The following is a 14877-nucleotide window of genomic DNA, read 5'->3' on the forward strand; positions in this document are numbered from 1 at the left end:
AAGTTAAACCGCAGGGGTGTCTCTGACCCCAGAAGAAGTTCGGTAACTTAATTATTAACGCTTCAGTGTTGATACTGAGTTCACATTATTGCTGGTCACCTCCAGCCTGAGCCGGTGCAAACGCAAAACCCATCAGCTCGAGGGGCCGAGGCCATTCAGTTGGAGCCACAGGCAATTTCTGGAGAAAGGAGGAACGTCAAGGTTTTGAGTGGTGCACTTGGGTTGTTGTCAGTTGTCGGCTCTGACCTGCACGGCTCCAGGGTGTCAGAAATGGGTGTTTGCCATGCACGGACCATCGCTGGCTCAGTGGGGGAGACCTGCTCTTGGCTTTCCCAAGGCGTGCTCTGCCTGCAGAGGGAGAATAAAATCCAGGCTGTTCAGCTTGGGCTGCCTGCCACTGGGGCGTCGCAAAGATAAATGAAAATATTATGCTTTGGAGTCAGAATCAACTGTCTGCCCAGGGTAGGCGCTCAGGTTACGTGGCTGGGTGTTGGGCCATGTCCTCCTGTTTTGACAGATGCTGTTTATATAACGCACCGTTTCCCGGTTTTTTTTAAGCTGTGGTCCAGGTGTAAAAAGCCAGCTGTGTTTTCCTGGAGGAGTCACTGCATTTTAGTGTTAGAGTAGTAAATATAGTAACATTTGTTTAGATAGGAACATGCTCCACTGAATTGAGAAGTAATTATTTTATTTTTTAGCTGTTGTATGCTATCTGCATTAATTGTAACCTTTTCCAAGGAACTTGCAATCTGTGGAGGGAAGTGTGCTTGATTAAGGGAAGTCAAAATGAGATCGGCTCAGGGCACACTTTTATGTTAGACCTTTTACAGGAATGAATTCAGGTTGTGCTTTTGAATTTGCAAACTTGATTTTGTTTAAAAATATGTCATTCAATGGGACTAGTAGATACTGGTTTGGAGAATCAGAAAATACAGATGAAAAAGTACAGAGAAATACTTAGTTCTGGGTCTGCTGCATCCAGAAGAAAATACTTATGGCACTTTTTTTCATTTCATAAAAGCCCCTGACCCTTCGGACTTTGAGATACACACACCTATGAAACTCAAAACTTCATTGTAAACTGTATTTAAGACTGGAGAATTGCATAAGGAGGGAAAGAGAAGTGGTAGGTAAGCCCTAACTACTTGTATCTGAATCCAGACATATATTTAAATTGCAGTTTTTAGTCCATGCCAGAATATAAACTTTAGAATAAAATTAAACAGCTTTTTGCTTTGTCAGATTGGTGAACGAGAGGAAAAGAACTTCAAAGTCTTTAAAATGATGATTCAGCATAAATGTAGTAACTCATTGACTACTGCATTGGTGTAACAATAAAAGCTTTCTGTGTAGCCAAGGTGGATTTAGCTTTCATTTGCCTGAGGTGCCCTTGCTGTGTGTGACCCCCAACTACACCTTAAAGAGATCAGTCATTCAAATTTTACTCAGCTGTGAAGTAAGACGAGGAACAGTGTTTGGTTCATGCCCCCACGATACTCATCTCCTCCTCCTCAGGCCTGACTGCTTGCAAACTACAGGGCTCCGCCTCTTTCTTCACTGAAAAAGCTTTACAACAAAGGAGACTAGGATAAAATGCTGCTTTTTACATTTCTGTGGTTGCGCTGGCTCTGCACACCTCTGGTTTTATTGGTATAGTATCCATTTTTCTTAATGCATCACAGCGAGAAGTGCATTTGGGCCATGTGGCTGTTGCAGGCCGCAGGGCAGCTGTGCAGGACACACCTAGGAGCAGGCTAGGGCAAGCACTCCCTTGCAAACAAAATTCCCCTATGCTGGCTGACTTTCCAGGATCCAGACTTCCAGCTGTTTTAAATTTTAGCATCATGATTGCCTTCAGCCTCTTGTGAATTTGTATCAGCTGGGAGGTCGGCCCCACACCTCCTTTAGGAACGTGCAGAGCAGTGCTATGCCTTAACGGCAGGTGATGGTAGAAGAGAGCTTTTTGGGCCTCGTCCTGGCTTGGCCGTGAGGGGCTGCCTTTGCCACAGGTGGTGTGTTTGCAGTAATGATGGCAGCTGTGTGCTTAATTAGGGCCTTGTGGAATAATTGGCTCCTCTCATTTGGTACCTGAAGCTGGCACAAAAAGGTTCTTCGACTTCTTTCCCAAACAACGTGGTCTCTCTCCTGGATTAGAATAAGGTAAATTATTGATTTTTCTGGGATATACCACTTTGAGATTGCACCAAAAAGGGAATGGCTTCCATCTTTTTAACAGGAAATCTTTTATGCTTCTGCAAAGGATATGTTGTGCTGGGTTTGAAGAATAGGTGTTGTAGCTGGGATCTGTATGGCAGTACTATCCAGCAAAAGTATCTCTGAACTGAAGGTAGAATGTTAAATAAATCTCTTTTACATTTAAGTCTAAATGTTTGCATAAGGTTGTATTAAAACATAGTCCTGTTTTGGTTAGCTTAGTCCTGTTCTGGGATAAGTGAAATAAGTCTCTCTGAAGTTGAACTAATGTGCCTAGATAGGAGTTTGTGGTGATTTAACTGGTTTATTTGAACTGTGTAAGTTTGTATGTAGTGTGGTGAGTTTTTCAAAAAGAGTGTTTTTAACCCCAAGAGTTTCAAGGTTGCTTGTATCTATAGGAGTCATATGTCTCATGTGACTTTGGTCTCTTGACCTATGTCCTCTCATCTTTCGCTGTAACTGCTGTAAAAACCCTTTGCTGATGCAAGTTAACTTAGTTAAAGGCTTTATCATTTTCTTCCATAGGTAGAATGCTTTGCAGTCTGTACTTGAATTGCATGTAAAAGAGGATGTTAACCCATTCCTGCTATTTGTAATGCCAGTGGCTTACCAAACTCTTTTCAAGATGGTCTTGTGTTTATGATTGTGGTGGTGTCTGAGCTTAAAAAATCCAGCAACTAATTTTTTTTTTTTTTGCAATTGCTTTGGCATTTGTGTGTCCATGGGGGGCGCACATGCTCTTTGCTAGCACCTACGTGTTCTCAGACTTCTGCTAAAAATGCTTCTTTAAAAAAAAAAAAATCTCTGGAGTGAAATAACATTTAATGTAGAGGCTATAAAACAGCCTTCACAGATATGGTGTATGACCTGGCTGGCTCCTGCTGAAGGCGGTGGCTAGCGTGCCCGGGCAGCATTATCATGGTTGTGAAAGAAATGGGCAGTTTGTCCTGCGAGAAGTAGCGGTGTGCCTTTGCACAGTGTGATGAATGTGGAGGAGACAGGAGGTAGAGCTGTGGAAACTCGAGCTAACGGGCGCAGCAGTGGCTTTGGCCCCAGGAGAGCCTGAGCTCTTTGCACGGATTTCCTGCAGCCTTATGCAAGCTTAAGTGGCTTCTCTCTGACTTCGTTACAAGCCACGGGGAAAACGATCATATTAAAGGGATAGTTTGAAGAAAAAAGAAGAACCTTTGAGATTGCTTGGTGCTCAGGTACACTCTGGAGAGGAGCTTAGAGACAGATCAAAGCTTAGGCTACTCTCAGCATGTGAGTTGCATGCTTTCCTGGGCCGTGCGGTTATTGGGGAGCAGGTGGGCTGGTGTTCTGGCTTGCAAATGCAGTCCACATAGAGTAGTTGTAGAGTTTGCATTTGTTTGCTTTTAAAATCTTGCCAAAGTGACTTTTTGGCTGCTGGGTTCTTGTGAAATTCTTGGGATACTTGGATACTGTGAAATTTCTGAGAAGTGAGATAAGAGGCATATAGGAAAAAAAAATTGGATTTGTGGATTTATTCGTTACTTGTATTTTATGGTTCTGAAGCATTTTAGGAGTGATTCCTCCCCCCCCCCCCCCCAAATTGAGACGAGTTCTTCAGCACTGAGCTATAATGTCCATGGACATGAACAGTGCAATGTTTCATTAAATTCGGCTAGTGCCATAAGTGTTAAAGACTTCAATCAAATACATCACTTACAGCTGCACTGGCTGAGTCCCCCAGTGTTCTGTTGCTGCAATTGATGATATGTTGCACCTCATTTCTCTAGTTTGATATCTGGGGAGGTGGAGTGTTGTTAGTAATATCTTCTTTGAATTGAATGTAAACAACTCGATGTTGTTTAAATATTTAAAAGGAAACTTTCAATGTAGACACTGATGGACAGCAAGATTCTTTGAGTTTAATACCCCCCAGAATCAGAAGAGGCCTTAGTGTGCTCATGTGACAGCAATTAAAAAGATGTTAAGTGCTTTTTTGTTTGTGTAATGAGATTCTGCTGCATCTCATTGGACTGCCGCCTCCAAACACACTTATAACAATTTTAAGATTAAGATACCTGCTTAATCTGAAGAAGCTAGATAAGATTAGAAATATTGGAAGCAAATTTCCACTAAATTTCAAGTTTCTTTTTCCTTACCCAGATCAGGCAGGGATGTTTGAAACTGGTGCTTTGGTTTGTGTTCATTTTCAGCTTTCTTTGAATCCTGTGAAATGGTCTCCACACCTTGTATTGAGGTGGGGTTTTTAACAGGAATACTCTGCATGGCAACAGCCATGGGGTTTGCATTTTTTGTTTGTTTGTGGTTTTGGGGGGTTTTTTTGGTTGCGTGTTTTTTTTCTTCTGGTAGGTGCTACTAACAGTTTCAAGTAACTGTATACTGGTTTTGCCAAACACTGTTTCTTACAGAACTTTTTATATAGAAATGCTTTTTATTATTAGTTGTTAGAAGCCTAGGTATTATTAGTATCATAAGGTATGCATCCTAGTAGATCAGAAACAGGATATTGTCTTAGTATTTTTAAATCAATGTTGCATTTCCTGGTGGTTTGAATTTCTTTCTCATCACACCTCTTGAGGAACGGGCAGAGTATCTGTTTGAGACTGTATCAGCACTCCCTGCATGACACAGACCTTGATTGCTTTTTAATATTTCATTACAAAAATAAACTAATATCCCAAAGTTATTCTGCAGCATCCGTTTTTCTGTGCAAAAGCTGAATGTGGTATCAAGAAGCCACAAAAATGCTTATGTTAGAAATTGCTTACAACGTTGGAAACATTAGAAACATTTAAATTCTTTACTGTTATGAATGATGTTACAGGAATGGTTACACTTTAGATTGTACCTCCAAATTACTGCAGAAATACACCCCCAAATGTTGTTTCTCTCTTTTCCAAAGCCCGAGGCCCACCTTGGGGAGCGGTGAAGGAAGGCAAACCTCCGCAGTGTCAGGGAACCTCTATCGGAGGCCCATAGAGGTGTGCCGAAACCTCAAAGCATACCCAGTTATCTCTGCTTTTCCAGGGACAAGCATGGAAGGAAGAATTTGTAAGAAACTATTGCTAATGCTTGTATGCTCACTGGTCTGGAAACTTCCTTGATAGGATGCACTAATGGTTTAGGATAAAGTCTTTCTGCAATTTGATCCCCCCCCCCCCCCCCAAATTTAAGTATCTCACTGTCTACACAGCCCTATCTAATGGCTGCAGAGAACCATAAGACAAAACTGTGCTTCCATACAGTTTGCAGGCTTTTCTGGTTAGTTGGGAAGCTGGGGTTGCCCTGATAAAATTACATATGTTGCAGAGTGAAGAGGGAAGATCTGTCTGCGTGTCCTCAGAAGAATTACTGATTTCTCTCCAAAAGATGTACTAATATCACTTGTCAGCTGAATTTTGCTACGTGAGTTATTGGCTAAAAGAAAGCTGTTTCTTGGGAACAATTAACTTGATAAATCAAGTTGCTGCTAACGTAACTAAAGATATCTTACTGGCATTGAGTTACTGCTTGTCATTCTGTGTCGTGCTCTAATGGCAGTAAAGTGCCTGGAAAGCAATTTTATTGTTTACTCTTATGCCTGTGTAAATAGTTAATTTATCCTAATGACTGGATGGGACATAATTGGAAGTGAGTTTTCAAGGATGTAATATGCATATTAATTATGAGTGTAAACTGGCCATCAGGAAGACTGTTGTCTGCTTGATCCTCTTAATGCTGGTAAACATCATTATCTTTTCTAATGAGCCATGATGACTGAAAGTAGTACTGTTCTACTCTGGGAGTCTGTTGTGGATGTCTGGTTACCGAAACAATTTCCCTGAAGAGTTTTCAACAGATTAAAAATGCTTATGGGACCTCCAGAGCTCCTGCACTAGCAAGATCTAACATTTTTTTAAGGCGCTTATCCCTGAGAAAGGAAGCAGTGTGGGTAGCACTGGGGCAGTGCGTTAGGAAAGCTGGATTCTCCTCATAGCTCTGTGCTTGTCTAGTCCCTGCGTGACCTCGGAGAAGTGGCTTTGCTTCTGTAAAGCAGGGCATGAAAAAGGGTAGTGGTTGCAACCAAAGGTCCTGGAGCGTTGAAATGTCAACAGAATCTCGCTACAGGAAACGCTGCAGTGTGCTGCAGCCAGCAAACGTTTCTGTGCTTTTCTGTTAAAAGGGTAAATATGGGGGAGGAAAAAAACGAAGTTCAACTCTTAGGACACACAAAATGTTTCTACACAGTGGAACTGTTAATCACTTCTGAGAGAATGAAAATATTCTGTAGCAGAGACGCTGTATCAAATCCATAAAATACTATTACAGAGAGCACATCAGAAGTGGCAGCATATTGTTGGCTTAGTGTTGCTCTTGCCTTTGTTGGAAGATATTTAAATACTTCATAATGTATCTTTAAGTCAGAAAGTAACCAGTTAGTTCATTGCAACTAGCTTGCCTTCCACAGTTGGTTCAACCTCATTCAGCCGCTGGTTTGTGGCTTGATCAGTTTGCAAGTGAAAAATAACTATGGAAAAAGTTAAGCCTGGTTGAAGCAAATTTTTTTTTTTATTAATGCAAGCACATCCAGTCAAACACGGAATATCCTGCTTTATGGTACAGCTTTATATTTAGCATTTCAGCTCAGAATAGCAAAACACGGTATTTAAGGAATGTATCAAACTGAGGGAGGAAAAATAAAAAGGAACCAATGTGGATACTGCATTGATTTCAAGTATATACTAGGACTGATTGACCAGTGAAGTGCACATTCATGTGAAAGCTTTTTTATACATTTACAGAAAGTGTTCTAAAATTGCATTTCAAATATATATTTTTTCTTAAATCTTAAGCATCCCTTTTAAATTTCAATTACATAAACAAAGCTGATATACAATCCCTCTTCTAGTGTCCGACAATGTTACTAGCTAGAACATCTCTGAAAGTGCAAAACACTGTAATAATACAGTATAAATATTCTTACTCTAATCCAGGGCTGAAGGTCAGTACTTCAGCACAGGAAAAATAGCAGCAGATCATAAGAATTATCCCTTCCCCTTTTCTGGGCTGTTCTTGTTAACAGTTAGTATTCTACTTCTTTCTTCATGGCATGACTTGCTTTTTTTTTCTCTTTGATGCCAATGCTGTGGGAATAGCAAAATGTTGATTTATCTCCCTTCCTTACCCCAACTTACTCTTATAATTTTAAGTATTTGTCAAGGGGGGAGTGGAACAGGGAGAGAGGGAAGGCTCTTTAATTTTTCACCGTGCTACAGGGCCAATACAGCAAATCATTTCTACTAAGTGATTGCAAATGCTACATGAAACACTGGCACTGCTCTTGGTTGTAGGCACTCAGCAAGAAGAGTCTACTGGACTGGAACAAACCAGACCCTCGGTCCAGCAAGTCTTGCCCCTTCTTCAGCAGAAGGCAGAATAAGATAAAACCCATCTACTTAGAGTTGATCTTTTTTAAAGAAGCTTGTGCAGAGGTCCTCTGCGAGGCTCTATGAGGAAGGCTGTAACCACTGCAAACTCTAGAGGGCCTTGTTTTTAAAAAAAAAAAAAAAAAAAGTCTGGCTCAAGTCATTACCTTTACAAATATCCAGCCCTCAAGCCTTAAGAGAACAATTACTGGAAAGGACAGTAGATATTAATGGGTAATAATTTGTTCATTCAACAAAATAGTTTTTAATCTGAGCCTATTTTTTTCTTTCTTAATTCAGAGATCAGGTGAGAAAATAAGTCCCAAACTGTACATTTTTTCCTGGAAATGAATACCTTGAATCTTAACATAAGCTCCTCAAGTGCTCATTTGGATAGCCAAATCAGGTGTAAACTCAAGAGTAAAAGGAGAAATTAGAAATGGTAAGCATCAGTGCATTTACAGATCACCTCTAATTTTCGTACTGGCCTGGGTTCAAAGGTTTGACCAATTTCTTACAGTGTTTTCCCTTAGATTTCAATGGGTTCTGGCCCAGACAGTTAATCATGGCTTGCAAAATACTAGAAAAAGCTTTTATCATAAGTTGGTCTTTGCTTTAATTGTCTGATAGTGCAGACTAGCATTTTCAAAGGAATCAAGGGAATTAAATGATCAGTTCAGTGGTGATGAACTCTTCTTAAGCTTCTTTGGAAATTTTAGCCTTAACTTCAAATAAGACATCTGAGTTTACTTCCCTCTCCCTAGCTCATATATGATTTTTATTTTCCAAAAACTGTTTTCAAAAAAACACATTGAGCCTATTTTGCAGAGATAATCTAGGTTAGACATCCTTCTCTTAAACAAAACAAAAAAAATTCCCTGATTTGTAAAAAGGAAAACACAAACTATTCTGACAGCCAGAATTTAAAGGATAGTTCCCAGAAGTATTAAAACTTAGACATGTGTGCATCTTCACACATGCACGCACACATACTCGCACACAAACGCACATCCCCCAGCAGTTACCCCATCTTATCTCTTTAAATCACGTAACAAAAATATGTTTGCTGCACCATCAATGTTACAGGCAGGTATACTCTACTTCATGTGCCATATTCTCCATTTTATTTAAAAAGTACATTGTAGCTGGTTTCGAGACATCCATGTTTTTATTTTCTTTACTTCCACTCCAGCGTAATAGAAGGTACACTAAACGATATCAGTACCTTGTAAGGCACTATTTTCTGATGTAGGAGAGGAACATGCTTACTGCAGATGTCTAAGGCCTTGACTCTACAAACACTTACTAACACATGTGAACGGTATCACTGATTTGAAGGAGACCCTTCACTTCAAAGCTAGAGAGACATGTTGAGTGTTCTGTAGGATACTGGTCCTACGGAGTATTTAACCTGAACACTGGCTTTAGTTGGGATGTGTGTTTTCATTTTTTATTTATTTTGGTGGAAGTAATAAAAAATAAAAATGTGGATGCTGATAGAATAAGATCTGCCCAGGGATACCATCTCCCATGATACATTTCATCTCTGAGAACAGGGCCCTGCCCTTATATTTAAAATAAAAAAACCAAAACCCTTCACTTAAGTGCCTTAAGGTTGACATGTGAAATATTTACCACATTTTATTTCATAAAAGTTACTGTATATACAAAACAGACCTCAGCCAGTGAGGTCTTTCTTAGCTCAGTCCAAGTCTTTCAGGTTGTAAAAACATGTTCATTCGATGTGCTTCAAAGTCTGCAGATCGGATCCAAAAATCTCAGGCTCTATTAAGCAGAGTTGTCCTAGAAGAAGAAGTAATAAAAAATAAAATTATCTTTTCTATCGTGACAAAAAGTTTTACAGTTTTGGTAAAGGTTGGCAATAACCTATCTTGCGTCATTAGCTGGAAGTCTTTCTTTAAGGGATAGATTTTCAACTGCTATAAACTTGACTACATCTATGAATTCCAATAAAGATGCTGACTTTAATTTAAATGAAAATTTAACTTTTGTAACATTAATTCAGGCCCTTAAGATGTGCTCAGGCAAATAACACATGTTCTTCTCTCATCCTAAACTATTGTTTGCTGAACAGCATCAGATTTAATGTAAGGCACACTGCATGGGTGTCATAAGTGAAAAGTTTATGTGGGCTTCCTAAGAAACATTGGGATCACTGGGAAACAGTGTCTTGTCTAGGACAATATAGTCATAATGTAGCTCAGGACATATAGACTTCTTTTCTTTATCTGGTACAGATATGTCAAATCTGTAAATCATGTTAAACATTTAAAGGTCTAAATCTCCCTTTCTGCCTTGGCCTCAATATTAGAAGAAACATCATCTAAATTAGCTGATCTCATCATGTACACAGAAGAGGTGCTTCCCCCCTCAGAGGGAGGAGTCGTCATTGAGATCTTCTCCCTTAAGAGCACGCTAAAAATTAAGAGTATTCATATAAAATTTCATCCTTTTATAAGATTTGTAAGTGCGTAGGTATGATAAATGACAGCACCTTCTTAGTATCTCTATATATTTGTTCCCCTGAGAAAAGCATGTCTGAACACTGCTACAAATGTAGATTCTTTTACTGTATTTGATAGCCTAAACAAAGCATATTCTCTTTCATAGCCCCAGCAGTGATCTTGCAGCCTGAACTGATCTGGCTGGAAAAGCTGTATCAAAATCCAAGCCCTACTGAATTTTTTTCAGATTTGAATTTTGAAGAAAAAATAATTATATTTGGGCCAAAATGGTCTTAAGCTGGGTATGCAAATAGGAGGCAGGAAGCTGATGATCATGTGCCTGTGTATGTCTGCAACAAGACTTGTGTTCTGAGGAAGCTTCATACCTGAGTGTTTTCCAGCTGTCTTTTTCCATGTGATTTTCTGGGCCTTCACTTTCAAAGGATGCAATGAACAGAGCTAGTAAATAAAATAGGAACAATCAGATACGTGGATTCTTTAACTGAAAAAAAACCCTAAAAGTTACAATATAGCAGGTGTAACTTAGAAGACTTCATAATGAAGCTTATTCTCATCAGAGGCCGATACAGAAGTGATAATGCATACTTATCAAATTTTTTTTTGCATGTTAATTTTTTTCATCTGCATATTCTGTCTGCATTTCAACAAGTAGGAAGACTCGCTATAATGTTCAATAAAGGATTTTACCTTCTTCACTATAAATGGGTGCTGTGAGTAGATAGCTCTGGATCTTCTTGTCTTTTTCAAAAGGGCACTCAACTTGCTTCCATGTCAGGAAATCATGAATCTGTCTTGAAATTTCCCAGAATTTCTGCATGAGGTAATTAAAAGAATATTATTAAAATCATATTTGTTTTCTTTCAAATATTAGTTCGTTTCAATTTCAGAGCCTCTCGGTTCTTATTCATGCCTCTTCTCTTATTATCCCTTACTCAGTCGTCTTCCTTGTTATCCTTTCTTCTTACTGCTCCCTTCATCTCCCCCTCTTGCTTCTAGTTCCTCATCTGTCGTTAGCCTCTCGAGTTTAGAATAGCATATCCCTGCTAACCGCCTGGTCTTTTGCATTCAATTCTTTTCATCATCAACCTTTTCTTCATATATAATAAAGTGCTATTGGCCTGTTTGCTGTGTCGTATCTCTAAATAAGCCTGCGAGTGGAACTGGTCGGTAAACGGTTTTTATTTACTTCTTAAATTTCCAACCTTCAACTTAATTGAAAAGTAACATATCTGATTTTTTCATAAAGCACCTTTTAAATTTAAGAAATAATCAAAATAACATATAGAAACTATAGATACACTTTGTTTCCTAGGATTTTAAGAAATGCATAATTACTTAGGGTTTGTCTTGCATATTCTGTGTGCCCCCCTCCCCTTACGCAGCCTTAATAATGGCAAAAAACTTCAAAAGTACTTTTGACAGGCTGTGATCTTTTGGACATGTATGTTTATTAGTTGGGGAGAGAGAATCCAGAACCTGTAGAAACTCCCTTGAAGACCTGCTAAATACCATTTGCTGGTTGTGTGTAACGTTTATAGCTAGCTAACCTGATGAGGTTAAATCAGCTAATGCTGATGATTTAGGGTGAAGTTACCTATTACAATTTGATCAGATATGATGGCTTGCTGCCACAGAAAAGCTTACTTTCCATTCTTTACTGCCTTCCGCTTCCCCCAATCCCTTTTGAACATAAGGCAGGGTGCAGGGCTGAGGAGTGGCAAATTTTTGTCTGCCATCACATGTGGTACACTAAAATTCTTACACTTCTTGATTTCAAGTTCTTTATTTTAAATGTTGCATGCGTACAACGTTCCTTGAAGAAATTTCCCTTTCCAATTAGCTAATATTAGACTATTTCTGTATTACTTAAGTAATTTTTTTATGCTGGGGCTTTGGCTTCTGAAATTCTTATTTTCTTCTCAATCTTTCCAGGCATCAGTTTTGGTAACAAATTAATGTTATTCCAATCACTTCTGCTTATGTGAATTTTATGTTTTGCAGTGCATCTGTCCCATTTCATGTAAAACTAACAAAAATAATCTCTATTTCAGTACGTTTTAAAACTAACAAAAAATAATCTCTATTTCAGTACACTTTAAAACTAATCTTTTAACTGAAGGCAATTACATTCCAGCAGTTTTACGGATTCTCTTATCTATATCCAATTGTGGATCTGCTGGATATGTAATATAAACATGGCAACTGCAAGCACTAGCTGTCACAGAAATTTGGTGAAATCATTTCCCCTAGATAATGATATCGCTTTATGTCTAGATCACAGCAATGCTGAAGGAATTGGTAATACAATGAGCTACAAGTTCAAAACTGGCAAATGTTTGTAATGTACAAAGTTTAACTAGCATTACAGTTTGTGTAATAGCAAAGTCCTACCTTGAAGTTTATCTGCCCATTAGGCAAGCGGTTCGTATGTATTTTGTGCAGAAAGTAGATATCTTTAATAAACAGGTTGAACACTGGGATGACTATTTTCTCTCGATTGCTGTTCGCAGTCTGAGATCGCTGTGCTGCTCCTTGCAGGGCTGTGCGGTAATTACAAAAGTTGCTGGATGGATCCATGTGATGCTGTTTTTATGGGGGGGGAAAAGGCAGTCAAGTAATACATGTTTCCCCAAAATAAAAACCTTTGATCTAACTATCAGAGTTCATTCTTTATGAATCTGTTGGGCCCCTTTTTAAACTTTCAGGATAGAGTACCTTATACTGATCAGGTCTGGATTAAGGTTTTTCTAACTTCTATCTTGTTTGAAAGGAGGATTCTGTACTGGCTTTACATCTATGCTTTGCTTCAATGGTTAACAGAAGACTGAAAGGAAGTGATAAATGACTGTCGGGGAAAAAAACAAAATTCTAACTTGCTGTCACCAATCTTTCTGATGATTTCAGTTAAGTTTTGTTTTCATTCAGATCTCCGCTAGATGGAGTACTCTAATTAGTTTTAAGGGTAGCAAAATAGCATTCACTTGAGTGAAAACTACCTTGATGTTAAATTGGAAAAAATTTGCTAGGAAGAAATAACCTAAAGAAAACTTGCATCCACTTTCTTTGCAGACAAGTAGGGAGTTTGAAATTCAGGAAATGCTCTCCCTAATATTTATATGCTGGTGACCACTGACAGAGGTGCCTCTGATCTCTGACTTAGTAATTCCACAGCAGAGGTTTGGATGAAACTATTTGGATTTCTATATAAAGTCTAAACTTTATACATACCTCTAAAACATCAAATTTGGCTGTTTTAACCTTGGACCAAGTTTTCTTTAGCCGTGCCACAGGACTCAAGTTCATGCCAGCTGAACGGAGAGAGAAGAGACAAAGAAAGAAACAACTGAGTTGAAAAAATATAGGGCTAACATAACTCTGTGTTTATGTATCAGCACCACACATTTTGGAAGGCAGTTCAGCTTGACAGACAAAGGTTGTAGCTAACACTCACCCACCCACACATTAATCTGTCACTGGTACACACTGCCCCTGTAGAAGTGTGCATGCTGATGTGGCCAGCCAATTTAGGGCAAGTATGAGCATAGTCTTGCCAGTCAGGTTGTAAAATGGAGTGCCTTTTGTCATCTGTTAAGGATACTCACAGATAATAGCCATCATTGAGTTGAAGTTTCCAATATTGAAGCATTCTCTTGCCACATCAATGAAAAATTCCACCATTCTTGTACGCTGCTTTTTCTTTACAACCTGAAAAAAACCCAAGATCTGTTAAGAGAGAGGGGATGGCCTGAATTTTGGATGGGATGTTCAGTCAAAGGCATTGTAAGAGGTTGATTGAATAGATATTTCAAGACTTTATCCAGCTAAATCTTATGATGATATAGGCCTGAGGGTATTTTGTTAAGATTAATTTTTAATAAAATAGCAGAAGTATTTGTGGCTACTATCAATTATTTGTCTAGTTGTGGGGGAGTGTAAATTTTCATGTATACATAAAGTTCAATGTCTTAGGGAATCTTGTATAAACAAGCTGGACACTTTCAGCAATTTCCTGTTACTGGAAAAGGGAGATAACGTGAAGCTGCTATCAGAAAGAATATATGTAAAAAATTTAAACCTCTGAAGAAGGGGGGAAAGCAGTAGACAGACTTAAGATCAGGGGCATGTAACCTGAATGTGAGAGACAACAATTGCCATGTCCTGATTTTCTCATTTTACTGTGTATACTCTTAAATGACCTCTTGAGAGCAGGTAGTGATGATGATCAAATATACAAATTCCCACTCATGCAAACATGCAAAGGATCTAGCAAGTGATGCTGAACATCTGCTTTGCAGATTTTTATAAATGGCAAAGCAAAATTAACATATAGCACTGTCTCCAACCTTTGTTTCCAAAAGCCATCAATCTTTCTCTCTCTCTCTCTCTTTTTTTTTTTTAAAAAGCTAGTATTATTGCCTAGATTACATTCGTTCATCAAAATCTTTCCCATATTTAGATCTAGAAGTTTGGTCTGGCTTATACAAAACTGTCTCCTGAGTGGTGACTGCAGACTACTTTACCAGGGAATTCCCTTTTTCTTTTTTTTTAAAAAACACTCTTACCTAAATACTTCAGTTTCTGTGTCATATCAAAAGAAAATGGTTCAGTAGTCAATGGCTTAGCTTAGTCCTTGGTCTGCTAAAACCTTTTGTTTGACTGCTTTACCAAATGTATTAGCCATACCAGCCAGCTCTGGAAGATATCTTGGTGTGTTTTTGTAATATGTTTCTGTGAGAGCAGGAAATCTTAAGAGATTAGGATCAATATATCAGACTTCATGA

At 38.7% G+C, this 14877-nt stretch overlaps 1 protein-coding gene and 1 long non-coding RNA gene across 5 annotated transcripts in view; one reads left to right on the forward strand and one right to left on the reverse strand.

Annotated features, from left to right (window-relative positions):
- Positions 1 to 2100: 2100 nt before the first annotated feature.
- The window catches only part of LOC127017617 (uncharacterized), a 301556-nt gene continuing 288779 nt past the window's right edge, over positions 2101 to 14877 (forward strand). For all 4 annotated transcript variants that reach the window (XR_007766619.1, XR_007766622.1, XR_007766621.1 and 1 more), the window contains exon 1: positions 2101 to 2160. This is a non-coding gene — a long non-coding RNA (uncharacterized LOC127017617). The remainder of the gene's footprint in view (positions 2161 to 14877) is intronic.
- Positions 6730 to 14877, reverse strand: part of RASGEF1A (RasGEF domain family member 1A) — a 28847-nt gene continuing 20699 nt past the window's right edge. The window contains exons 8-13 of the mRNA XM_050898798.1: positions 13699 to 13801; positions 13325 to 13404; positions 12488 to 12679; positions 10784 to 10907; positions 10462 to 10534; positions 6730 to 9413 (exon numbers count right to left, since the gene is read on the reverse strand). Of these exons, the coding sequence (XP_050754755.1) occupies positions 9389 to 9413; positions 10462 to 10534; positions 10784 to 10907; positions 12488 to 12679; positions 13325 to 13404; positions 13699 to 13801 (597 nt within the window). The 3' untranslated portion in view covers positions 6730 to 9388. The remainder of the gene's footprint in view (positions 9414 to 10461; positions 10535 to 10783; positions 10908 to 12487; positions 12680 to 13324; positions 13405 to 13698; positions 13802 to 14877) is intronic.

The sequence above is a fragment of the Gymnogyps californianus genome, chromosome 6, assembly GCF_018139145.2.
Source record: "Gymnogyps californianus isolate 813 chromosome 6, ASM1813914v2, whole genome shotgun sequence".
In the NCBI taxonomy this organism is placed as follows: Eukaryota; Metazoa; Chordata; class Aves; order Accipitriformes; family Cathartidae; genus Gymnogyps; species Gymnogyps californianus.